Source organism: Selaginella moellendorffii, unplaced genomic scaffold, assembly GCF_000143415.4.
Source record: "Selaginella moellendorffii unplaced genomic scaffold, v1.0 SELMOscaffold_43, whole genome shotgun sequence".
NCBI classification, from domain to species: domain Eukaryota; kingdom Viridiplantae; phylum Streptophyta; class Lycopodiopsida; order Selaginellales; family Selaginellaceae; genus Selaginella; species Selaginella moellendorffii.
In genome coordinates, this window is record NW_003314304.1 from 1,538,188 (window position 1) to 1,563,350 (window position 25,163).

Below are 25,163 nucleotides of genomic sequence, written 5' to 3' on the forward strand. Positions count from 1 at the left end.
GTACTAGTCCTGAAGAAAAACAACGCGATGTGCTTATAATCAAGGCATTCATGCAACTCAAGTGGAAATTCACTATGTTTACCTGGGCTTTCCGAGGATGCTTCATCTGAATTGCATAGTGTCACCCTGCCGTATGAAAAAGACAAGAGAGAAATTCTTACTCACTAGAGTTGAGGACATTTTATTCCTAGAAAATTACTATCAAGATTCTAATTCTAAAAGTTTTTCTTTTGTTTTCTTACAATTATAGTTTATAGTTGATAACCTCCACTCCATAAACATAAGAAAATTAAAATATAAATATAGTAACAAGGATTCTTAAAAATTATTGCAAGAGTTTATATTACTATCTTTGCTCTTTGAGCTTATAGAGATTTTTTTCCATGCAATTAAAGAATTTCCTTGGAATTATGTGACACTAAGCTTGGCATTGATGTTTATATCCAAGACTTTGGGTTGAGGCTCACTCTAGATGAAAAAGTGGATGAGAGTAAATGTTACTTACATGACTAAGAGTTCTAAGTTATTAGTAGTGGCATTAAACTCTCCAAGGTGTAACTTTTAGTCCAAAAGTCCAATTTGACAATTTTACTCTAGCTACTACAATTTTTTCATTGTTGATACTCACTGTAGCTTCATTCAACTCTACACTCTTTTACTTGATTAAAGATGTAAAGTTTTGTGTCATGTTCTAGAATTTTGTCTATAGCTACAAGACCATAAATTTATCCATAAATGGATTGATATTACTATAAATAATTAAAGAGAACAATTTGAGAGACAATCAATGGAGTTCAAATATAAAGGGAGGGCTCATGAATAAAAATGCATCTTATTTTTCAATCAGTATGTGTTTTGGGATATTTAGGGTTCAATGTTCTTGGGTTTAAGTAAAATATTAGGATGGGTGACTTTCTGGGAAGTTTAAATTTAGGAGTTTACATTTCATATTAGAAAGGTCTTGGGTTTAACTCTATTAGTTGACTTAGAGGAATCACATCACATATTAATTAACATTTAGCAGGTTTAATTTGCTGCAACTAAGCTCGACCTAAGGGGTAGGGTGTCAAGAGAATGGGGCTCTCGACTTCTATTCATGAGGGCATAAACTTACAGAGAAGCGTGGTAGATTGTAGGCAACCAAAGAGAATGACTTAAAAAATGATCCATGGGGTTTAAATATAGAGGAAAAAGGCCTATGAATAAACATGCACCCCCTTTTCCAATTGGTCAATGGTCATATTTGGGGTTAAGCATCTCTAGGCTGGGTGGGAAGTCCAAATTCAAGAACTTACAATTACTTCAATGCAAAGGTATAGTTTTCAACTTCTCTCTCTTCCTTTCATATTCTTTTTTTTGTTTTGCACTATGTAGTGAGTGAAATGCTTTCACTTGTAAGTTTCTCGCAGGTGCGTGAATAAGACTTGATTAAATCTTATAACCTGCTTTTCCAAAGTTACATTTAAGATGGCCGAGTGAGCAGTGTGATGTGCTTTTACAATCAAGTGAATAGTGTCTTGACTTCTGCTAATCAAAGTTTGCTTATGGATATAATGTAAAATAGGTGGGGATGCAATAGGTTTGTTCATTTTTCTCCTAAAGAAAAATCATTCTTTTACTTCTTGTTAAATATATAGTTTTTGATTGTGATGTTCTTCACGTTTTTTTGAAGGGTGTAACATATGCTCCCTCAGCCAAAGATGTAATTGTTGATTCTATATTATAGGTAAAAGTTTGATAATTAGGATTGTTGCAGGTTTCAATCTTAATTTTGATACCAATTTTTAAAGTTTTACCAAGTTTATTTTAAATTAATAAGTTTAAAAATTTTTCTTGACAATCATGAGAAGTCAACACTTTAAGTTGGAAAGATCACAAAGGTTAACCTTGACTATATAGTATCCAATTTTATTACAACTAAAATGTAGCTTGGATTATTCAATGATAATCTAAACACTTAGCCATATGGAGATAAAATGATAATTATCAGCAACTTGCTCTAGATATTGCTTTCTAAGGAATTGTTCTTTTAAAAAACAATGGATTACTATTTTTATTCACAATCTTGAAAATTGTGGCTCTTATAAAAAATGATGTAAATATAACATATATGATATTTAGAAACTACAAATGTGAAAGATAAGTTTCTTCTCAAAACTCTTTAAATGTTACTTATGGTTTTATTGGAGAAATGTTATACAAGTATGTATCACTTTTGCAAAGCATGTAAATCAATAGCAATAACATCCTTTATTCATAGTACTTCTTTCAAGAATGCAATTTCAATTCATCTCCAACATTTCAAATGCAACCACTTGTCCTATTATTCTTATGATCACTACTTTTTGTTGATATCTTAACTTTCAAGGACAACCCATGAATCTCAAGTGTTATTTGGTTTGGATATTTTAGTTAGTCCAAAGGTGCTACTCTCACTCATGTTATTTTTGGAACATAAAATCTAAGTATTCCTTCTCTTCCTTTCTTTCTTTATAGTACAAAAATTGAATATAAAATTAAGTGGTCACTTGGTAAATACTTAGTACCACGAGGCATCCATAAATGTTTCCATGTTGGATATGAAAATGAAATACAATCCACTATTGATATCTAAGGAAAAGCTATCAATTTTAAATAAGGTTACTAACAACTTTAGTGATGGATTGTCCTAATCAACTTATTTGTATAAGTTTCTTTTAACACCAACAAAGCTTTCTTTCAAGAGCAAAAGAGGAAACTCTTGAGATTGTCCAATTGTAAAGAGTAACAAAGATTAATCCAATCACTTACAAAATGATCTATAAATTTATAACAACATTTTGCCCAATCTCAGCAAAACCATTAGTAAATCAAAGTTCTAACCAACTTTTCATCTTTCCTTGATAATTTAGCTCCACTCGACTAGTATATAGAGCCCCAAGTTGAACAATGTACTTTCAAGATGGTCCTCTTTAACAAGTTCCATATATAAATAATATAGTGACTTACCCTTTCCTCTCTTGTGAATTATTGTTTAAAGAGAGTTTGTTTCTAATTCACTTAAATTTTCCCCTTCAGAAACCATTTAGTTTGGCATAAAATCTTAGCAACCCAATACTAAATACTAGCCCAAAACTTTGAGAAGAATATATCAACTAGTATATTAGTGATGATTTGAAGCTTGTTTTGCCAATTTACAAGCTATGATAAACGATTCAGATATTGGTTCTCTAAATGAGGATGGGATAGAGATTGGGAGTAAGCCTAGGCAAACATCTCTAATCCAAACTTTTCCATTTTGCTCATAAACTTGATTAGCTTTGCAAAGGTTTCGATAGAGTTTGTTTTCAAATTTTTGCATGTTATAAATGTTTATCAAGGCGATGTAAATAGGAGTACACTACAATTATGGCTTGTCTTTTTTGTTATGATGGTGGTGATCGCAACCATCACCATGCTTTCGGCATCGTTATAAATGATTAAATTTTCTTTTTTTACTTTAAGATCATCTAAAGGAGTCTCACTCATAATCTTTATAGGCCCTGATATTAATTTAAGTGTTTGTTAACCCTCAGATGTGTTTTTGCAACCACATCAACTTTGTACTTTGCTCTATGTGTCTAGTCCCACTTTGAATACCTAAAGGGCTACATAACCTCTCGGAAAGTCCAAATTTAAAAACTTATATTTAGTATTAAAGAAGTCTTAAGTGTGACTCTATTAGTTGATTAAAAGAATTATACCACATGTTAAAATTGATATTTAATAGGTTTAGTTTACTCCAATTGGGCTTGACTCGACGGGTAGGGTGTTAAAAGAGCAAGGCTCTTAGAAAATCTGCAACTTTCAACTTCTATTTACGAGAGCGTAAACTTGCAAAAAAGCATGATGGATTATAAACAATAAAAAAAAATGACTCAAAAATTATTAATATTGTTTTAAATATAAAAATGTACCCTTTGTTCCAATTAGTTATAAGTCTTTGGGTATTTGAGATTAAGCATCTTTAAATAATACGAGGTTGAATGATATTTTAGAAAGCTTAAATTCAGGAGATTATAGTGTCATAAACAATATAAGTTTATGTTTGTAAAGAACATATCAAGAAAGAAAAAATTTTAAAATTACATAACCTTTTAAAAATGAAATATTTACTAGAATGCTAGAAATAAATATTTGGAGAGCCTTTTCATTAGAACTACTCCCAAATAACACTTGATGTGTTGCATATGAGTTCACAGTGAAAAATATCTTTATACTTCATTTTTAATAGAATTATAAGTGGTGTTTAATGCATATTTTATATTTTCTAAAAGATATTTGCAAACACTTATAAAGAATTTGCTGTTAAATTATTGTCATTCAAGCACTTGCTTACAATAGTAAAAGTTCAATACAATGTTTGATTTTATAGGATGGCATATATGTATAATTGAGGAGAGTAAACAAATTTTTATATGGAGTTTAGTAAGTAAATAGAATTGTGTATAATAACAATTTTGATAAGTTTTTAAAGTGTAGTTTGTAACATCTTTTAACTAAACATTGATTCAAAAAATAGGTTGAAGTTGGTAAAGATAATATAAAGTTATCTTTAACAATATGTGATGATAAATAACAATTAAACATATATATTTAGTTTTGAAATGCACTATCTCAAAAGGTTTATTAATGTCAATTGAATTCATTTTTAGAATTGTTTTACTAAAGATGCCAAAATAAAAAATGCCGCAAACATAAAATCATTTAAGTAGCTTTTCTTTAAAGCATTCAATACTGGAACATCAAAATAAATATGAAAAAATATTTTCAAGCAATATGCAAAGATACCTTATCAACTTATATCAGGAAATGTAGCATAATCATAGTAAAAATAATATTCTGCAATAGTTATATTAATATAGAGGATGTTTGATTTATCATTGCTTTGCCAAATAGCTCAAAAATCAATATAATTAATGATTTATTTTAAATGCCCTACATAGTCTCTGTTAGATTAAACTAAAAACATAGATATATATCAATGTAAAATACCTTTGTAAATCCATACTGTTTTATCATCCAAGTGTAAGCAACCAAAGGGAACGACTCGAGAGACGATCCATGGGGTTCAAATATAGAGGGAAAGGGCCCATGAACAAGAGTGCACCCCCTTTTCCAATCGGTTAAGGGTCTTGGGATAGTTGGAGTTAAGCGTCCTTGGGTTTGAATAGTACTGGGCTGGGTGACCTCCCGGGAAGTCCAAACTCAGGAGCTTACATTTGGTATCGGAGCGGTCTCGGGTCCGACTCTGTTGATTGGCTAGGGGAATCGCACCACATGTTGATTGACATCTGGCTGGTCCAGTTTGCTCCCGTTGGGCTCGACCCGAGGGGTAGGGTGTCAAGAGAGCGAGGCTCTCGGGAGAGCTGCGGCTCTCAGCTTCCGTTCACGAGGGCGTGAACTTGCAAGGAAGCGTGGTGGATTGTAAGCAACCAAAGGGAACGACTCGAGAGACGATCCATGGGGTTCAAATATAGAGGGAAAGGGCCCATGAACAAGAGTGCACCCCCTTTTCTAATCGGTTAAGGGTCTTGGGATATTTGGGGTTAAGCGTCCTTGGGTTTGAATAGTACTGGGCTGGGTGACCTCCCGGGAAGTCCAAACTCAGGAGCTTACATTTGGTATCAGAGGGGTCTCGGGTCCGACTCTGTTGGTTGGCTAGGGGAATCACACCACATGTTGATTGACATCTGGCTGGTCCAGTTTGCTCGGGGAATCACACCACATGTTGATTGACATCTGGCTGGTCCAGTTTGCTCCCGCTGGGCTCGACCCGAGGGGTAGGGTGTCAAGAGAGCGGGGCTCTCAAGAGAGCTGCGGCTCTCAGCTTCCGTTCACGAGGGCGTGAACTTGCAGGGAAGCGTGGTGGATTGTAAGCAACCAAAGGGAACGACTCGAGAGACGATCCATGGGGTTCAAATATAGAGGGAAAGGGCCCATGAACAAGAGTGCACCCCCTTTTCCAATCGGTTAAGGGTCTTGGGATAGTTGGAGTTAAGCGTCCTTGGGTTTGAATAGTACTGGGCTGGGTGACCTCCCGGGAAGTCCAAATTCAGGAGCTTACATTTGGTATCAGAGGCGGTGGTTCGTTGACTATAAGGAAAAACCATAACGTCGGACCCTTCGGCAGGGACTGAGGCAAAACCAGACAAGGTCGAACAGACTGAAGTGGAATCAGTCCCTCAAGCAGTTCCCAAGTACAAACCAAAGCCCCCACCAGTCTTCAAGGGAGTGAATGACTATAAGGTGGTGGAGGATTGGTTTTACGATATGGAGGACTACTTCCGAGCGTTGCGGTTACCGAGCTCGGAGAAGGTCCCATGTGCAAAACCATACTTGGCAGATAATGCCAAGTCTTGGTGGAGAACAACGGAGGCCAACGAAGGACCGGTGGTCACTTGGGACATGATGAAGGCGAGGATCCGCGCAACATATGTTCCTCCGAATGCCACTCTGCATCTGAGGGATGAACTGAGTAGGCTGAAGCAGACTGGAACCATCCAGGAATATGTGATCCAGTCCCTAACTCAAAGTTACTCATTACACGAGCAACTTTGGTAGAGAGTCGTTCGCGACATCTACTAGCCCTCCGAGGGAAGCTCGGAGGTAGCTTTGTTAAGATCCTTATTGACACGGGTGCTTCGGATAATTTTGTGGCTGCAGACATAGTCCGGCAAGCCGGACTAACGGTGCAGCGGCTAGGCGAACCAAGGACTATAGAGTTTGTTCAAGGTAGCCAAAGCACCGATGAGGTACTTCGACAAGCGAAAGTCGAAGTAGGGACTTGGAAAGTAGACATGGATTTCACCGTGTTGGACATGGCGGGATTTGACGTGATCTTCGGAATGGATTGGTTCAATCGGTTCGTGGTAGCCCTACATGGACAAGGTAGGAACCTTGTGGTACTGGCGAATGCCCAAGGAAAAAGATCTAGGGTGGAGGCCCAGGATCTAAAGGTAGGGCAAAGCAAGGCCAAAGAATCCTGCTTAAACCTGGTGTCCACGAGAGGACAACTCACTAAAGGAACTAAGGCAGCCTTTTTGTGCTTACTCTCGGTGAAGAGTGACAAAAAGACAAGAACGGAAGAAGTGCCTTTAGTGATCCAGCGAGTGCTGGACCAATTCCAGGATACCATGCCGGAGGAGCTACCGGCGGGGTTGCCCCCCGCACGACCGATAGAGCATAAGATTGAGCTGGTCGAGGGCGCAGAGGCGGTGGTTCGTCCACCCTATCGTTTGAACGAAAAAGAACTCAAGGAGCTCAAGTGCCAACTAGAGGAGTTGGTGGGCAAAGGGTATGTTAGGTTGAGCAAGTCGCCGTATGGGGCGCCGGTATTATTTGTGAAAAAGAAAGATGGATCTATGCGCATGTGCATAGATTACCGGTTGCTCAACAAATATACCAAGAAGAACAAGTACCCTTTGCCAAGGATTGAGGACCTGTTCGATAGGTTGGGAAAGGCAAAATACTTCTCGAGGATTGACCTAAGGTCAGGATACTACCAGATCAGGGTAGCTAAGGGAAGATGGTATGGACAGCGGAATGCGAGGCGGCATTCGTCCACCTCAAAGGGAAGTTGAGGAAGGCTCCGGTGTTGGCATTACCAGACTTTGGTAAGGACTTTGAGGTAGACACCGATGCTTCGGACTTTGCGTTGGGCGCAGTTTTGAAGCAAGACAACCATCCAGTAGCGTTCTTCTCGAAGAAGCTGGACAAGGCTCAACAGAAGTGGCCTGCCCACGAGAAGGAATTGTTTGCGGTGGTCAAGGCGCTCAAGGAGTGGCGACACTACCTTGGGAGACACTTCAAGGTTTACACGGACAATGTGGCAACGAAACACTTCTTGTCACAACCCGACCTGAGAGGGAAACAAGGTCGGTGGGCCAATGCCTTGGCCGAGTTTGATTGCGAAATTCTGTACAAGCCTGGGAAGAGCAACATCGTAGCAGATGCGCTAAGTCGAAAAGCGAGCTTGAGGTTGGCGATCTCCAGCGCAACAGCAACCTTCTGGGACGATGTGCGGACAGCATATGAGAATGATGGTCTAGCACAAGAAGTGTTGTTGAGGAATCTGGAGGCGCGGGAAGCTCACCAGAGAGGTGAGCTGCCAACGGAAGAGAAAACGGGCTATGCGGAACGCAACGGACTCATTTATTACAAGCAAACGAGGGTGTATGTTCCAGAAGGGGGACTAAGGAAGGTAGCCTTAGAAGAGTGTCATGACGGACCTCTTGCGGGACACGGCGGAGTGCCCAAGACGATGGGCTTACTCAAGAGGAAGTACCATTGGCCAGATATGGCTAAGGACGTCCAAGACTATGTAAAGACATGCCCAATATGTCAGCAAGTCAAAGCCGTGACGAAGGCTAGTGGGGGCTTGTTGCAAAGCATCCCCATTCCAGATCGTCCGTGGAAATGTCTCACGATGGACTTCATCACGGGACTACCCCCAAGCGAGGGGTTCGATGCGATATTCGTGGTGGTGGACCGATTTTCAAAGATGGCACATTTCATACCCACCACAACGGACGTGGATGCGGAAGGTGTGGCGAAGCTGTTCTTCGAACAAGTGGTTCGAGTGCGGGGAAGGCCGGAAGAGATTATCTCAGATCGAGATAAGATCTTCACTAGTAGGTTCTGGAGGACACTCCTAGAACAGTATCGCACCAAGTTGAAATTCAGCACAGCCTATCACCCACAGACAGGTAATGGGTATTAAGTCAAGATTGATGGCACTAACACTTCTTGACAGACGGACAAACGGAAAGGGTGAATAGGCAGCTGGAGGATTATTTGTGATGCTATGTCTCGGGAGACCAGACCGACTGGGTAAGTCATTTGGGACTTGCGGAAATGTGTTATAACAACTCACCACATTCGAGCATCGGGGTGAGTCCATGGGAAGTCATCAATGGGCGAGCTATTGAAGGTCCTGTGGAACTCGGCGTGGCCGAGTATCATGGAGAGTTACCCGCAGTGGAGGCATTCACGGCGGAAAGACTCAACATTTGGAATCTAGTGAGGGATTCCTTGGAACGGGCTCAACAAAGGCAAACTAAGTACGCAAACCAAAAGCGTCGGGATGTGGAGTTCCAAGCTGGGGAGAAGGTGTGGCTGAACACCAAGAACCTCAAGCTGCCAAGTGGGATCAGCCGGAAGTTGACCCAAAGGTAAAAATGCATGTATTCCTGTAAATGAATTGATCTTGAGTTCCTTGAGCAGGTTCGCGGGGCCTTACGAGATTGAGGCTCGAATCGGTAAAGTGGCTTACCGACTCCGACTTCCTCGAGAGATGGGGAAGATGCACCCAGTGTTCCACGTGAACTTACTCAAGCCGTACTTTGAGGATCCGCTTCGCAAGGACCAAGTAAGACCTCTACCCGAGGTTATCCAAGGGGAAGAGGAATACGAAGTTGAGGCCATCCTCAATGCGCGCAAGAGCAAGCGACAAGGACACGAGGTGAGAGAGTTCCATGTGAAGTGGAAAGGATTTCCACACTGCGAAGCAACATGGGAACCGGAGGAGAACCTAGCGAACGCGCGAGATCTAGTGGAGGAATTTCTGCAAGGCAGAACTCTATGTACTTATGCAAAGTTCAATTAAAAATATCAATTTGAGAAGTTGAGCAAAAGCATATGTTGGGACCCGAAGGCGCGCCGAAGGTAAGCTAATTAGCATGGGTTAGCTAGGTCGACCAGGCGTAGGGAGCTACGCCCGACTCCCTGCGGGGATGTCGAATCCGTAGACGTATTCTACGGAGGTTGGGTTCAAGTCCCAACCCCCTAGTAAAGCAAGGCTGGGTTCAAGTCCCGACCCTATACTAGGGCGTGGTGAGGTGAGGAGTATAGGGACACCTATATTCCGTTGTCATGGGCTCTTGGCCGGGGAGGCTAACTTAGGCACACCGCTAAGTGGGGGGATGCCCCCGGAGACATGGTCAACAAGTCGTAGGATAAAAAAGAGACGTTCGATGTGGGCATCGAACTTCTTCTATGGGTGGTGGAGTTGTAAGGAACCAACTCTGAACACTGAATTCAACACTGAAATGAACTTGAAACATTAGAATAAATAGAAAAGAATACTTTGGAGCTATAATGCAAACTTACCTCATTAACTTCTGCTATAAAATATACCTCAATCATACCAAAGACATATAGTAATAATTATATAAAACATTTTATTTACCTTTGTCTTAGTAAACCATTTATATAGATTGATGATCTGCTTTAGTATGATGTTTGTTAGATAAAATTAAAAACTTAAATTTTAAATACCTTTGCAAACCCATATTTTTCTTTTGTGTAGAATTGTGGGATGAAGAGCAAAATAAGTCTCCATAATCGTCTCCTGTTTTTCTTCTTTCCCAACTTTAGTTGTCACTAGCTTAAATATCTCATACAAATCTTCTGCTTTAGGATTTGTAGTTAGCTTGCTTTTGAGAAGACATGAATCCAAAAAGCTTATGAGCCTTCCCTTGGTTTCATCCACCATTGCATTCACTATCTCTCCAGCACCAGCAAAATGTCCTCCAACTTTGGCCCCAATAAATAATAGGATCAATGTATGTTTAAGTACTGGAGCAAATTTCTTGAGCCAGTTTGGTGGGATATTCAATTCAACACCTACAGAATTCTTCACTTGATGACCTTTATCTCCCTGAGTATAAGATCCTTCATGCCATTCACACAAGTAGTGAAGTTTAACAGGTGTTCCCAGTATTTTGCTATAATTTTTCCACCTATTATTCTCATCGAGAATATATGGATATTTTGGGCAATCTGTTTCCAATTTCAATAATACTTGCAAACACCTTGTATGGATTGCATTCACTTTATCCATGATAGACTTTAGTCCATTTTTGAGCTCGTTAAAGCTTACTTCAATGTTATCAAGTTTTGTATCCAACTTGTCAAAACAATTCTCCATTTTATCAAGCCTTTTATCAAAATATCTAAGGATTGCATCAAGTTTTGGGTCTTCAACATTCGGAAACTCAACAACATCTAATGATGCTTTGGGAATTGTGACTTCTCCAACCTCCTCATAGTCCTTCAAAAGTTCATGAAGTTCAACAAACTTATTTACCATTTCATGTTTTTGCTCATTGGGCATCAATAGCTTGGCCAAAGCATTCTCATCTGAGACTTTCAAATCATTATTCACATCCCAGCTCTCTGCTTCATGTGAATAATTCCAAGTGTGGGAGTATTCTAGACCTCTTTCTTTTGCTTTACATTTGACTTGCTTTAGTGGACAAATAACTGAAGCCCATAATTCTAATTTGCCCACCTTATTTAGTATCTTTCTCCATACATAACCACGTCTCATCACATTTTCTTCAATTTCCAAAGATGGGCAATCCTCCATACATACCCCAATAATGCAATTTCTAATTTTTTCCATCCATCCTTCAGCTTCCTTTTCTAAATCCGGCCTTGGTGTATTCTCTACCTCTTTTGGGTAGTAAATGATGATATCAATCCATTGCCTATCTTTCCAATTGTCTGTGTCTCCCCCAACTCTCACAATTATCTCGATAAGGTTTTTTTTCAAAGCCACCCATCCATTCCCAAGCCTGAAACCTTTCTTGCTTAATCTGTGAAGTTTAACTTGGATCTTTGTGAAAATACTTGCAGGAAACAATTTCAAGTCCTTGTCTTTGCATTCAAACCTCCTGCCCCAGTAGTTGTGGTTTTTTTGAGTGTTAATTGACAATAAATATCCTGGAGGTGAATAGTCTTCTTGCAATAGTGTTGGCATTATCAACTCTTTGGGTAAGTTATGCCAATTCCCATCCCATGTATCATCCCAAGGCAATATCACTCCCATCTCATGGAGCACTCCAAGAATGTACTCCACTATTTTGTCTTGGTTCCCACATTGTTGTTTCAACTGATGTTTAACTTGGTGTGTATCCATTCGACTTTTGAGTTTGCTGGTCTTCTCTGTAGGTATGAAGAGCTGCACCACATCCTTGATAAACCATTGGACATCTAAGATGACAAATTGAGACACAATGTCGTCCTCTTCATGTCCCAAGCCAAAGTAAATTGCATCACCAGAATCATGTAGAAATTGCAAGACGAATTTGAGAACATTCTCGGAACTCCTGTGAGGCAAGAGGATTTTGCCAACTTTATCTAGGGGTATGACCTTCTTGTGACTTGGATCTTGTACCAATTTCCTCTTTGCTTTGAGACATTCCTGTGGTATTTGTTGCTGGGCTGACAGCAGTTCTTCCAAGCAACTCCCCAACATGGTTTTTATCCCCCTTAAATCTTTCACTTGAGTGGCCACCACCTTAAAACAAAAGTCATTCCCAAACTCAAGTACTTGCCCATAGCCTTTGTCGGAGATAATTGCAGAAACCACCTCCTTTGGGTCAAAGTCGGGTTCTGGAGTGAAAAAGTTCAAGGCAATCAAGACCCTGGGCTTCCTTTTGGGTGAGGCTGATTGATGTGAAGCGATGAACCTCAGCCAGTAAACCAAATTCTGCTTGAAAACCTCACAATTGCCATCCTCCACCTTGCATACGATCAAGAAGAGATCCTTCTCACTTCCTCTGAGAAAGTACTGGTGGAAAGCATGGAACTCTTCCTGTCCAGCCAGGTCGCAAATGAGCAGCTTTTGTTTGGTGGTCGCATAGACAAGTGGTTGCAGCTCAATGCCTGCTGTTGAAGCATGCGTTTGGAGACATGATGGAAACCAAGACACTCTGCGGCAGAGGTTTTTTTTTATTGTGGTCTTTCCAACCCTGCTAGCACCACACAAGAAGAGCTTTGCTGTTGACGGGTTGTCAAAGTCTTTGAATGCACTCTGCTGGAAGATTGCATTCCGCTCTAAAAGACCAGAACACCTCTGCTTGAAAGCTTCAGAAGCTTCGGAATCATTGCCTATATCAAGCTCTTCCACGAGGCTTTGGTAGTTTTCCTCCAGGGCAGCCAGAATTTGTCTCTTCTGTGCATCACTTCTAAGAGAAGGAGCCCTGAATTTGAGCAACTTGCATTTTGGATCTCCCAGCAACTGGCAAAGGTCTTCCAGGTTTTCAAAATTTCGCTGAGATATTCTCAAGTCTTCAATGCTGCTTCCCAAAAGGCACCTCCATGGCAGCTCCGACTCACATGACAAAGCTTTCAGATACTTGCAGCTGGTGATAGCTTTCCAAAAGAGCTCCCCATTCGTGATTTTGCAGCTCCATATATCCAAATGCTCCAGTTGGCTCTTCTCTATGCCCTCGGCAAACTCCAACGTTAACTCATCTTCTCTACTACTCCATATTTCCAAATGGCGCAGCTTAAAATGTGGACTTGAGAGGGCTGACCACAGACTGCTGTCACAGACCACTCCTCCTCCCTCGTTGCGAAAAGAAAGTTTAAGCTTGATCAGCTTGCAATTGGGATTTTGTAGCGCTCTGCCCAACCATCCACCACCATCACCTGGATAAAGTGTAACGATGAGTTCCTCCAAGCCACACTTAGCGCTGCTCAGGGCCTCACCCAGGCCCGTTGCATTGCTCAGGTCCTCACTTCGGCAATCTAAAACTGACAGGCTGGTGCCCTCCTGAAGAGCCTTGCATACCCATGGCAACACTGCAGGATCAGTTTCCCAAAGTAGGTATAGTCTTTGCAGTGAACAGTTTGGACTCGTGAGTGCCTTGAAGAGTGCTTCACCTGCCCCCTCTGGAAACAGTGCCTTCAGTTCTATTAGCTTATTGCAAATGCCATTCTGAAATGCCTGTTCCCACCCTTCCTTGTCAATGTCCTCATCCAGAACGATGGCTAACTCTTCCACCTTGCACTCCTGACTTGCCAGATCCCTACTCAATTTCCCAAATCCTTCCACTGTCATCCTGTTCCTCTCCAACCAGAGATGTTTCAAGTTGTTTCCTGCTTTCCTAAGGAGTTGGCTAAGTAGAGTCTCTGGGTTCCCAACATGCCACAACTGGAGGTCTGTCAAGCAGTCGAGCTGAGCAAAGGCCAACTCAAGCTCCTGAGGTGGTGTGAGGACGTCTTTGCCTTCCCAATTGAATATTAGCAATTTCAAGACTTTGAATTCCTCTGTCATCATCAGTAGCTTTGCAAACCTCTGCACCTCAATCTGGCCAATATCCTGTCCCTGCTGAGGAGGAGCAATGCCCTCTGCCACCCTTTGCATTCGATCACTGGGAATGCCCAACCTACAAGCGACCCTGGCAGCGAAGTGGATGAATCTGATGTCGAGCTGTGGTACCAAAGCGGCCTTGAGAACGTCAATGTGAGCAGCAGCAGCAGCAGCAGACGAACTGCCATCACCCACATCCAGAGCCCTGTCTAACCTGGGCGGATTTGAAATGCACCAGTTGAGCACACCAATCAGATCCTCCTCTGTGCCTCCAAACCCCTCAACGGTAGCACTCACCTCATCAACAAACTCACCTTTGGATGAGTCAAGCGCATCCAGCCTCTCCCCACAATCAAACCGAATCGCATTGAAGTGCCGCTTGTTGTCCCGCTTCGCTGCGAGAGCCTCCTTGATCTCCTTGACAGAATCACAGATGATCCACTCTCGTCGCTCCTCCTCCATGGAAGTTTGCCCTGGATCGAAGGGGCAGTGGAGAGCACGAGTAAAACGTGAACCTTGCCAGCAGTGGACTAAAGAAAGTATGCCAGCTGTGGAAGAAAAGCAAAGCATATGCCAGCTGTGGAAGCAAAGCATATGCCAGCTGTGGAAGCAAAGCATATGCCAGCTGTGGAAGCAAAGCCATCGTATGAAAGCAAAGCGGACAGTACAAGCAAGAGAAAGCAAAGCGGACAGTACAAGCAAGAGTTAATTTAGGTTTTAGGGTTCTTCGAGCAAGACGGCCAAGGCGGCGGAGAAGCGAGCTCATCGCGACGAGAAGAAGGTGTGGGACGAGGATGATATTGATGCGATCTTGGTAAGCAAAGCTCTGGCCAAAGACTCTCAATCGTTTTCCTTCTTGTCAGGCTAAACTCCACGAGGAGAAAGCAAAGAAGAGCGAAATTCATGTCGATGAGAATGTAGCAGCTCCTTCACCACAATGCAATTGCTCTGTGCGTAAGAACTCGATTGAAATCTCCACTCTGGAAGCTCACATTCTCTAGAATTCTTCTTTCCTTGCGTTTCAGGTGACTGTAAATCCCGTCAAGGACACTGCGCTGATCGTCTATGGAGGTGAATACCAACAATGGTGACAAGGTTTGTGGTTAGTTTTGCTACGGTGATTTAATCTTCGTGTTTGCTATGCTAGACTTACGTTTATGGTGATCTCTACCAATACAACATCGAGAAGAACGAGTGGAAGCCTGTCACCAGTCCAAACCCTCCTCCCCGAGAAGCGCTCACCAGGGGGTTGCGTGGAAAAACTGGCTCTTCACTTTTGGTATGATGTATTTTTCCAGGACTTCTCTTGATTTTGGCAGTGTAGGTGGTGAATTCGGTTTCATCACTATAAGCTGTGTTTCTAGCTGACTTACAAGAGAGTTCTTGCAGGATTTATGGAGACTGGATTTAAACACAAATATGTGTGGCTGGAGCAGCTTCAAACTAAAAGGCTGTCCAGGTGCTCGTTCCGGACATAGATTGGTATGTATTGCGCTTCTAAACATAATCTTTATTTTTTTCTTTCTTGCCACAGAAACATAAACTTATTCTATTTGGTGGATTTTATGACACGCTGAGGGAAGAAAGGTCGGCTGTTTCAGCAGTGTAGATGTTTAGTATTGAATTTTTGACACAGGTACTTCAATAATCTTTAAGTGCTGGATTTAGACGATTATAAGGTTTGTTTCTGTCGCTCATCGTTCTTCCTTGTTTTTTAACAACTAAACTGATTTCCTTTTGCAGTGGCAAGAGATAAAACCCAAGCTTGGAGCTGCCTGGCCTTCAGCTGGAACTGGTTCTCAGCTTGCTGTTTATTTAGATGAGGTATTTGTCTACTAAAAGTATAGTTTTGCGTGTTGTGAACATTTTTTCTTTTCTAGATTTTCTTGTACGGTGGCTATTTCAAAGAGCCTGCCCCTGACAAAGATCAATCCGACAAAGCTGTAGTGCTCGCAGATATGTGGACGTTAGATCCACGGATTGGGAGTGGGACAAGGTTTGCTTGTTTTACATTCTCGTTTGGAGTTTTAGTTTTTCAATGTGTTTTGTGAAGGTGAAAAAATCCGGTATGGCTCCTGGCTAAGAGCAGGATTTTTGTCCAGTACGGTTTCAATGCATGCGTTGGAAAAACTAATGTCTTTTGCAGGTGATTCCCTGCACAGCGTTTTTATGATCGAGATGTATATGCTTTCCAGATGGTTTGTATCTCGTCGATTTTTTTAAAATTATCTAAACACCATCGCTCGCAGGTATCCTTTGGAGCTTCGCAAGCCAAAGAGCCTAAAGATTAAGGTATGGCAATCTGAGATTGTGTAGTGGTTAAGTGTGCATCCAAAGCAGAAGAAAGTGGTTGATCCAAATGTGGAAAATGCGTCTCAACGTTGAGCGTTCTGCTTGAAGGTTGTTGCCTTGTGGAAGAATGAATGCTGGAATGGTCGTTGGAAAGGATACTTTGTTTCTGTATGGAGGTATGAAAGAAGTCGGCAAAAAAAAAGTGACACGACGACCTTTCCTCGCTGGACCTTCGAGCATTATTGAGGTTAGTATGATCGAGCCATCATCCAGCCTCATACTAATGTCTCAAGCAGGAAACACAAAGCGCGTGGATTGAAGCTAGTAAGGAGAAAGGCGAAACTGATGGTGACAACAGTGATGCTGGATCGATTAATAAAGGAAAAGACGAAGAGGACGATGACGAGGTAGTAAAAAAGAAGGATGTAAGAAAACTTGTGAAGAGGCAGCTGCTATTCTTAGGGGCGAAGGCAAAAAGCTGACACAGAAAGGACGGAAATTAAAGATCGATCCGAGCTGGGCCTGGCTGATTCCCAACAAACACTTTTGGTGAGTGCTGATAGTAGTTCATCTTCCCTTTTTGTGACTGATTTGTCTTTCAGCCTGGAGAAACACTGAGAGATTTTTTCTCTTGGACGATCATGTATTGGCAAATGGCACCTTACGATCACACCCAACACACTGGAAAGGTGACAACGCAGGTTTTCTTTCGCTCGTTCTTCATGCTCTATGCATCTATCAGGAGCTCAGGAAGGATGGATTTGACTTGGCAAACACACGCTACAGAGAACTTAAACCCGTCCTTGACAAGGTAAAGTGGTGTCTCAAGAAGGAATCCTCACAACAGCATTGTTTGATTTGCAGCTTGCGAGACTTGAAGCCGACCACAACGCCGAAGAGGAGGCTACCAAACCTTCCAAAGAGCGCAGCAAGAAGAAACGATAAGGTCCGTGATCTCTGAAAGTTCTAGCTGAAAAATTAAATGAATACCGAGAGGTATGGTGAGTGCTTGCTTTCGGTTGCCTTTCGTAAAGTGCAGAGTGAACACTCTCTCTATGCGGTCCATAAACTTTACTACCTGCAGTGCATTGGAGCAATGAAATTCCATCAGCAAGACCCTCAAAGGAAAATTTCTTCACACCTTGTCCGACGTTGCAAAGTGAGAGCTTTCGACCATCTTGAGATAACTGCCAGACTCCAGTCACCTGAAAATTTAAATAACCTTTTTAGAAGTCCGCAGTAATTTTCCATTTTCCATAAGTACCTTGTCATATTTCTTGCGGATCTTGACGAATGCCATCACGTTCAAGGAGCTGCCAAGTGAGTTTTCAACACTTTGAGAACATGGATCAATCGTATAGAGGTCATTCACCTGAAGTTTCTTAGGAGTCGAAGCCCACGATAAAATTCGACAAAGGCCGTCTGGAGCATCTTGGCTGCTCGCTGAACCTTTCCTTTGTTGCCGGGCTCCCCTTCAAGCTCTGAGATTCGTCATCTACAACATGGCAGAGATCAAACGATTCCAAGTTAAGTGCCACAGAATTAGAGGCTGCTAGAACGAACCTTGCATAGCGATGAGCTCTTGCATTTGGATGTGAAGTTGCTGTGCTTGAGCATCGTACTCGTCTTCCTTGCATCTAAAAAACTTGTCCACTTTGTTGTGCTGATCGTCAAGGCCGAAAAAGAAGCTCTTTTCGTGATCCGATCGAGTTCCAAACAGCTCCGTCTCGTAAAAATCCTCGCCATCTGCAATTCTCGTCTTGTGCACAACCTGATCGTATTGAAGAGTTTTGTTTCGTCTTTACAGTCCAGAACATCCATGGACGTTTCCGAGGATATGGATTGTTCGCAGCAGCTGCTCAGGATGGCGCTGGGATTTTGCAGCAAGTTTTGAAGCTTGCTCTTGTCAACCGAGAAGACATTTGGATCGAACACCTTGTGCTGCTGGTTCTTGGTATGTAGGATCTGGTTTTTGATTCTCTTGACAACTTTCTTGAGCTGCTTGTAGTCGCAGTACTTCACCCGCCACTCTGGGACGAGCTGGCCCTCCAGCTGCTTCTGGAACTTCACCATGTCTGAAAGCTTGGATTACCTGACGCGAACATCGTCAAGAAAACGATCAAGCAGGAGATGAAATACCTGGAGGAAATGGTGTGAATGCTTCTTCAAACTTTTCTGGCGCCTGTGCTCTGGAAGCAGAGGAAGAACAGTGGCAGTGAGCATATAACGAGACAAATGGTGGCGTGGAATCATCAAATGCATTGTGCTGGGGAGGAGCACCACCAATTCTCACAAGAAAACAGCGTCTTAAGATCATCTCTGGAAAAAAGGAGGAAAGCCTTCGTTTCTCACCGACGCCAGCGAACAATTACATAAGAATACGTTTTCCCGAGTGAAACTGACGCAGCAGAGTGCAAGAGGAGAGAAGAAGCAAGCGATCCATTGGCCTATGGAACTAAAAAAGGAAGCAAAAGGACAGGGAATGCAGGGGAATCTACATGAAAAGAAGCTGTCATAAGTTACACACTTACATACACTCTCACACACTCCAACTCTTTTCTTGTCAACACGAGTAATTTATGCGAGCGAAAGGGAATGAAAGAATCATTTGAGCATCTAAAGCATGGAAGGAAGCGAGGCACGTACTCTTTCTGGAAATCACGCTTATGGAGCGTTTTGTTTCGTCGGAGGCGCGACCAAACTGAAAGAATCGCAAGCTCAGAACTAGGAAAGCAAAGAAAAAACTTACCGTTGAAAGGGGACGAAGAGGAGAAGAAGGGGACGAAGGAGGAGCCAAGCTTGGAATCGAGGGAGCTTGTCGAGTTCTCGAGGTGAGAGCCCTTTGCTCACTCAAAAACTTGGAGCCTTCTCTCCTTCTGCGAGAGGAAGAGGGAGCGGGGGGAGTTTGCAATGAAGGTGGTGGTCGCATTTTATACTCTGGTTGGCCGACTAGAGACACACAAGACATGGAAGAATAGTGGTGTGATAATTGCCCGACTATCATCAAAGAGGGGTATAAGGGTGAGAACTTTGTTTTGAATCACTGGATATGGAGCTCGGGATATGCTGAGAGAAGTCCGCCATACCACGCAGAAAGAAAGAGAACGAAAATAAATGCATTTTAGCTTATCTTCCATTCGCAATGCTCCACCTTCTTAGTGGCCGGATTATACTTTTCCTTTTCCTTGCCAGATTCTGCACGATTCTTCGCTAAGAAAGCCAAAACTTCTGGCTGTAAAGCATTGCACGTACCAGTCTGTGGGTTTTTAACATTGATCCGCATCGTTTTGTTGACGACGACAAAGCGATAAGAACGCCACCTCATATTGAAACACACGGCGGTTGTCAAGCGATAATTCAGCTCTTCGTCTGGAATGCACCAGCAATAAAATAATGCATATGACTCAGAAAGAAGAACTTAACGTACCCGTTCGCTGCCACTTATCAAACTTGACAACCCAAGTAACGTCCCCAACCTTCGTCGCACGAATTCGATCAACCCACATACAGAAGTTCTTTCCCCTGTGAATACCGTGGAGGGGTACCGAGATCCACGTCGCGCTCTCCTTGGCAGTCATCTTGTCTTGCAAGCACTTCAATCCAAGGCAATCCAATGTCCCAAGGGTTATCTTCATCACAATCCGCAGTGAGAACTCCAACCTTCCACACCTTCTTGAGATCATGGGGCTTCTTATACGGCGGCGGCCCCTGCCCCTTTGGAAGCCCAAGCTCGGGCCACCACTCCTCGTCGCCGCTCGGCCACCACGGCGGCGCCACCCCTTTCTCCAGCGGGTACCTCCGCTGGATCGCAGTGCTGCATTGCGTGGTGCCCTGGAGCTCCTGGAGAGTGTGTGGCGTCGGGGCGGCGGCGGAGAGCTGGCCAGCGCCTCCGCCGGATCTGGAGCAGATGCCGTGCTCCGCCTCGTACTTGGCCATGGCGGCGGGGCCGTTCCGATCGAAGCGGACCTTCTCCTTCCACCACGCGCGGATGTTGTTGCTGGCGCCGCTCACTGGCTTGCCCTTCTCGGGGATGATGCCATAGACGAATCCTTGGGCTTTGCAGACCTCCATCATCTTGAGCGTGTACTTGAGGATCCCGACCTGGGCTCGCGACATCTTCCGCCGGGATTGCTCCTGGGATTGCTTGTGCTTGGGGAGATTGCCCAGATTCTGGTGCTGCGCTGCTGGGCCGCCGTGATGCTGCTGCTGCTGCTGCCCATGGCTGTGATTCGAGTGATTCGAGGAGAATGCGTTGTTGACCCTGGCCTTTTGCTTGTCCTTGATCCGCTTGAGCCGCAGCCGATCGTTCCAAATCCTCTTCTCCAGCTCGTCCACGTCCATGTCGTCGTCGCTGAAATCCTCGTGATCCTGGACGACCGCCTGGCCCAGGCCTCATCGTTGTCTCCCACAAGATCCACGTCCAGGCCATAGCAGAGGTCCGGGTCGCCCCCGTGGAGCTCCATCTTGCGGATCGATCGGAGTGGAAGTATTTCGAGCGCCCGCTGCCAAGAGGAGGGAATATTTCGGAGCGATTACCTCCAATTCGCCATGGAAAGCCGAGGATCGAATGGGAAAAGCGAGGAAGATCACGGGAAGCAGAGAGAAAGAAGGAAAAAGCTCGATTCAACGCGAGCCCCTTGTGTGATTACCTAGCTCCATCGATGCCCCGTCGACGCGCGCTGCGCTCGCCGATCGCGCCCGTGACACAGTGGCGCAGCGCCTTCAAATTCGACACATTGCCCGGGCAAGCGTCACAATCCCAATGCCGCCACCGCTGCGAGGCGCTGCCAACACGATCAACGAGAATCGATGCCCTAGCGCATCAAGATCCCCGCTTTGCTCGGCGAGAGAGAGAGAAGAGCAATGGCGCAGCGCTCCTCGCCATAGCCAACTACTAGCTAATAGCTATCCATCCAAATGCCGTACAATTCTCCCCAGGTCGGGTTTATGACATGGAAGTCCACTAGCTTGACACGTGGCACAGCTACATCTGAATCCAGGCACCGTGGACGCCCTTTTCAGCCCTTCGGGCTTACGGCCAATTTAGCTATCTGCCTCAAATTTAGCTAACCGGTTTGTTGCCAGATTTAGCAGCTCCCCGAATTTAAATCACTTTTGTCCAAGCTGCCAGTTTGTCGGAATCCAGTTTGGACCACTGGGGGACGCCGGGCTCGAACCCGGACCAGCGGATGCCGCGCCGCGCCGGACTCGAGCCACGGACCGGCGGTCTCGTCGCCGGACTCGAACCCGCCTTCGTACGCTCTACGCCTCCACCGCTACCATACGCCTCTCTCTAGTTTATTATACGCCTCCAATCCTTGGTAGTGCTTCCTCATTATCACCTCTACGTGACAACCAACCCGGCGTAGAGTACGTGGGGTACGACGTTTGAAACTCCATTCATTTAAGAGAATAAAAGAGAGAACGCCACTGTAGCTAAACCTAGAAATCAAAAACTAAACTACATCGTGCCATTATTGGTTTGACTCTATGGCTTAGATGCAACACCTTTTACTCGGGCGGTGCCCTAATCCTCGCGAATAATAGAATATTCGCTACCGGAGAATATTCCGGAATCGGCCCGTGGTCCACATGATAGAGGGCAGTGACAAGAGGTTTTGGGCCCCCCCCCCAAAATGCTTATTTTTATTGTTCGCTGGGAGTCCATGTTCCCTCTTTAGCTCCCCATGTGTGGCCTTTGTTTTTGTTGCCAGCCAAAGAAACACACAGAAAGTTTGAAGGAGAGAGAGAGCGCAAAAATCTGAGAGGAGAGGAAGAAATGGCACCGGCTTTGATTGACTTTGCCCCGCTCCATTTCTTTGATCCCTCCATCTCCATCTCGTCCTTTTTCTTGTTCTACTCGGACTCAGACGATTCGATCCATGTCATGTTTCGCTCGAAGTCGATGGATCACTGCCCGATCACTCCACCACTTCTTGTCGACTGGAAAAGTCTTTAAATTCCTCTCGCTGATGCGATCAGCACGGCATTAGCCTGAGATCAAGGCCGCGGATCATCCAGCAAAGTCTAAGCTTTTTGCCACGGATGTGACAAGCTAACGTGTTGTCCAGAGCGCTTACAGATTCCATTGTTTTTTCCATGACAATTCTTTTTCCTCCGGTGACCGGCACGAAAGTCGTCCGAAGCAACCCAAACTGGAAACAAGATACATGCCCAGTTTCTCAGACAGATTTCCTCAAGCCCGGCAGCACACGGAAGACGAAGAAATTCGTTAAAAATCCACGAGCAAGCAGCAAGAGAGAGAGAGAGAGAGAGAGAGACATAAAGAACTTTGCCAAGCCCAAAGTCGTTGATGTTAAGCTAGGCCGTGCTTGAAGCGCGTGATGATGATCATGAAAGTTCCTGTCGAGATGCTCAGTGGATTCTCCGTGTCTCCAGCTAGAGACTTATCGATCAATCCACAGTGTGCGGCAGCCGTCGTTTCGCTCGATCGCTCCCTCGTTTGCAAAAGCTCGGACTTGACGATCCTTCTCTTTCTGCCATGGATTCCTCCATGAAGAGACCACCGAGCCAAGTTGCGAGAGTGAGGTTAAGCTGTAGTGATCTTACGGACATCCTCTTTTTGGATTGCTTCCTTTTTTACTCCGCGTATCATATCGACACTGTTGTAGAAGAAACAAACGAGTTTTGGAGGTAGCAACTTCCCTTCCATTTGATTGATACATGAAGAACAAGACATCGCTTGCAAGTGGAAGATCACACGGGAGATGTTTGGAGTCAAACTGGAACTTTCGTGATTGTTACGAGCACCTCCCCTGAAGCCAGCACCACACTATCTATCTGGTAATGTTTCAAAACGAGTAAACTAATCAGTGTTTGGGAATGAATGTTTGTGCTGCTTGGCCACTTGCACTGCGGCAGCAGAGGAGGATGTTTTGCGGCAACTATACCTGACTAAATCGAAGTACTTTAATTGCAATTTGCAAGATCACAAGTACTAGTCCTGAAGAAAAACAGCGAGATGTGCTTATAATCAAGGCATTCTTGCAACGCAAGTGGAAATTCACTATGTTTACCTGGGCTTTCCGAGGATGCTTCATCTGAATCGCATAGTGTCACCCTGCCATATGAAAAAGACAAGAGAAAAATTCTTACTCACTAGAGTTTGGCAATTTTACTCTAGTTACTACAATTTTTCCATTGTTGATACTCACTGTAGCTTAAGATGTAAAGTTTTGTGTCATGTTCTAGAATTTTGTCTATAGTTACAAAACCACAAGCTTATCCATAAATGGATTGATATTACTATAAACAATTAAAGAAAAAAATTTGAAAGACGATCAATAGAGTTCAAATATAGAGGGAAATGGCTCATGAATAAAAATACATTTTATTTTCCAAGTGTATTTATTTTTTCAATCGATTAAAGGTCTTGGGATATTTGGGGTTAAGTGTCTCTCGGTTGGGTGACTTCCCAGGAATTTCAAATTTAAGAGTTTATAATTACTTCAATGCAACAACTTCTTTCTCTTCCTTTCAGCTTCTTTTCTTTGCTTTTCAATATGTAGTGAATGAAATGCTTTCACTTGTAAGTTTTTCATAGATGAGTGAATAAAACTTGATTAACTCTTATAACCTATTTTTCCAAAGTTACATTTAAGATGGCTAAGTGAGCAGTGTGATGTGCTCTTATAATCAAGCGAATAGTTTCTTAACTTGTGCTAATCAAAATTTGCTCACAGATATAATATAAAATAGGTGAGGATGCAATAAATTTATTCATTCGAGAAAAATCATTCTTTTACTTCTTGTTAAATATATAGTTTTTGATTATGATGTTCTTCACTTTTTTTCAAGGGTGCAACATATACTCCCTTAGTCAAAGATGCAGTTGTTGATTCCATGTTATAGGTAAAAAATTGATAATTAGAATTGTTGCAAGTTTCAATATTAATTTTGGGACCAACTTCTAAAGTTTTACCAAGATTATTTTAAATTAATAAATTCAAAACTTTTTCTTGACAATCATGAGAAGTCAACACTTCAAGTTGGAAATATCACCAAAGTTAACCTTAACCATATAATATCCAATCTCATTACAACCAAAATGTGGCTTAGATTATTCAATAGCAATCCAAACACTTAACCATATTCATCACTTGGAGATGTAATGATAATTATCAATAGTTTGCTTTAGATATTGCTTTATAAGGAATTGTTCTCCTAAAAAACAATGGCTTACTACTTTTATTCACAATCTTGAAAATTGTGGCTCTTATAGGAAACAATATAAATACAACATACATGATACTTGGAACCATATAATATCCAATCTCATTACAACCAAAATGTGGCTAAAATTATTCATTAGCAATCCAAACACTTAACCATATTCATCACTTGGAGATGTAATGATAATTATCAACAGCTTGCTTTAGATATTGCTTTCCAAGGAATTGTTCTCCTAAAAAACAATGGCTTACTACTTTTATTCACAATCTTGAAAATTATGGCTTTTATAGGAAACGATGTAAATACAACATACATGATACTTGGAAACTACAAATTTGAAAGATAAGTTTTTTCTCAAAACTCTTTAGATATTATTTATGGTTTTCTTGGAGAAATGTCATACAAGTATGTATCACCTTTGCAAAATATGCAAATCTACAGTAATAACATCCTCTATTTATAATACTTATTTTGAGAATGTAGTCTCAACTCATCTCCAACATTTCAAATGCAACCACTTATCCTATTATTCTTGTGATCACTACTCTTTGTTGAT

The 25,163-nt window shown here is 42.8% G+C and overlaps 2 protein-coding genes and 2 pseudogenes across 4 annotated transcripts; 1 reads left to right on the forward strand and 3 right to left on the reverse strand.

Moving 5' to 3' along the window:
• Nucleotides 1-10,055: 10,055 nt before the first annotated feature.
• LOC9647367 (protein TORNADO 1) lies at nucleotides 10,056-14,630 on the reverse strand. Of its 2 annotated transcripts, none has more exons than XM_002980118.2 (2): nucleotides 10,297-14,630; nucleotides 10,056-10,243 (listed from the first exon to the last, which is right to left on the reverse strand). In XM_002980118.2, exons 1-2 carry the CDS (start codon nucleotides 14,582-14,584, stop codon nucleotides 10,227-10,229), a joined length of 4,305 nt encoding a protein of 1,434 aa, XP_002980164.1. In that variant the 5' UTR covers nucleotides 14,585-14,630; the 3' UTR covers nucleotides 10,056-10,226. The 2 variants fall into 2 exon arrangements, with proteins under 2 accessions (XP_002980164.1, XP_024540649.1); XM_024684881.1 differs by having other exon boundaries at nucleotides 10,056-10,246.
• Nucleotides 14,583-17,405, forward strand: LOC9647368 (annotated as a pseudogene).
• A 144-nt stretch (nucleotides 17,406-17,549) lies between these two features.
• Nucleotides 17,550-18,487, reverse strand: LOC112349881 (phosphate transporter PHO1 homolog 1-like). The gene is made up of 4 exons (XM_024685061.1): nucleotides 18,326-18,487; nucleotides 17,978-18,185; nucleotides 17,787-17,895; nucleotides 17,550-17,601 (listed from the first exon to the last, which is right to left on the reverse strand). The coding sequence occupies exons 1-4, from the start codon at nucleotides 18,485-18,487 to the stop codon at nucleotides 17,550-17,552; spliced, it is 531 nt and encodes a 176-aa protein (XP_024540829.1).
• Nucleotides 18,195-20,775, reverse strand: LOC9647033 (annotated as a pseudogene). The gene is made up of 6 exons (XR_002993522.1): nucleotides 19,842-20,775; nucleotides 19,667-19,783; nucleotides 19,164-19,609; nucleotides 19,061-19,115; nucleotides 18,554-18,603; nucleotides 18,195-18,506 (listed from the first exon to the last, which is right to left on the reverse strand). The product of XR_002993522.1 is annotated as an ETHYLENE INSENSITIVE 3-like 1 protein (transcript).
• Nucleotides 20,776-25,163: the final 4,388 nt, after the last annotated feature.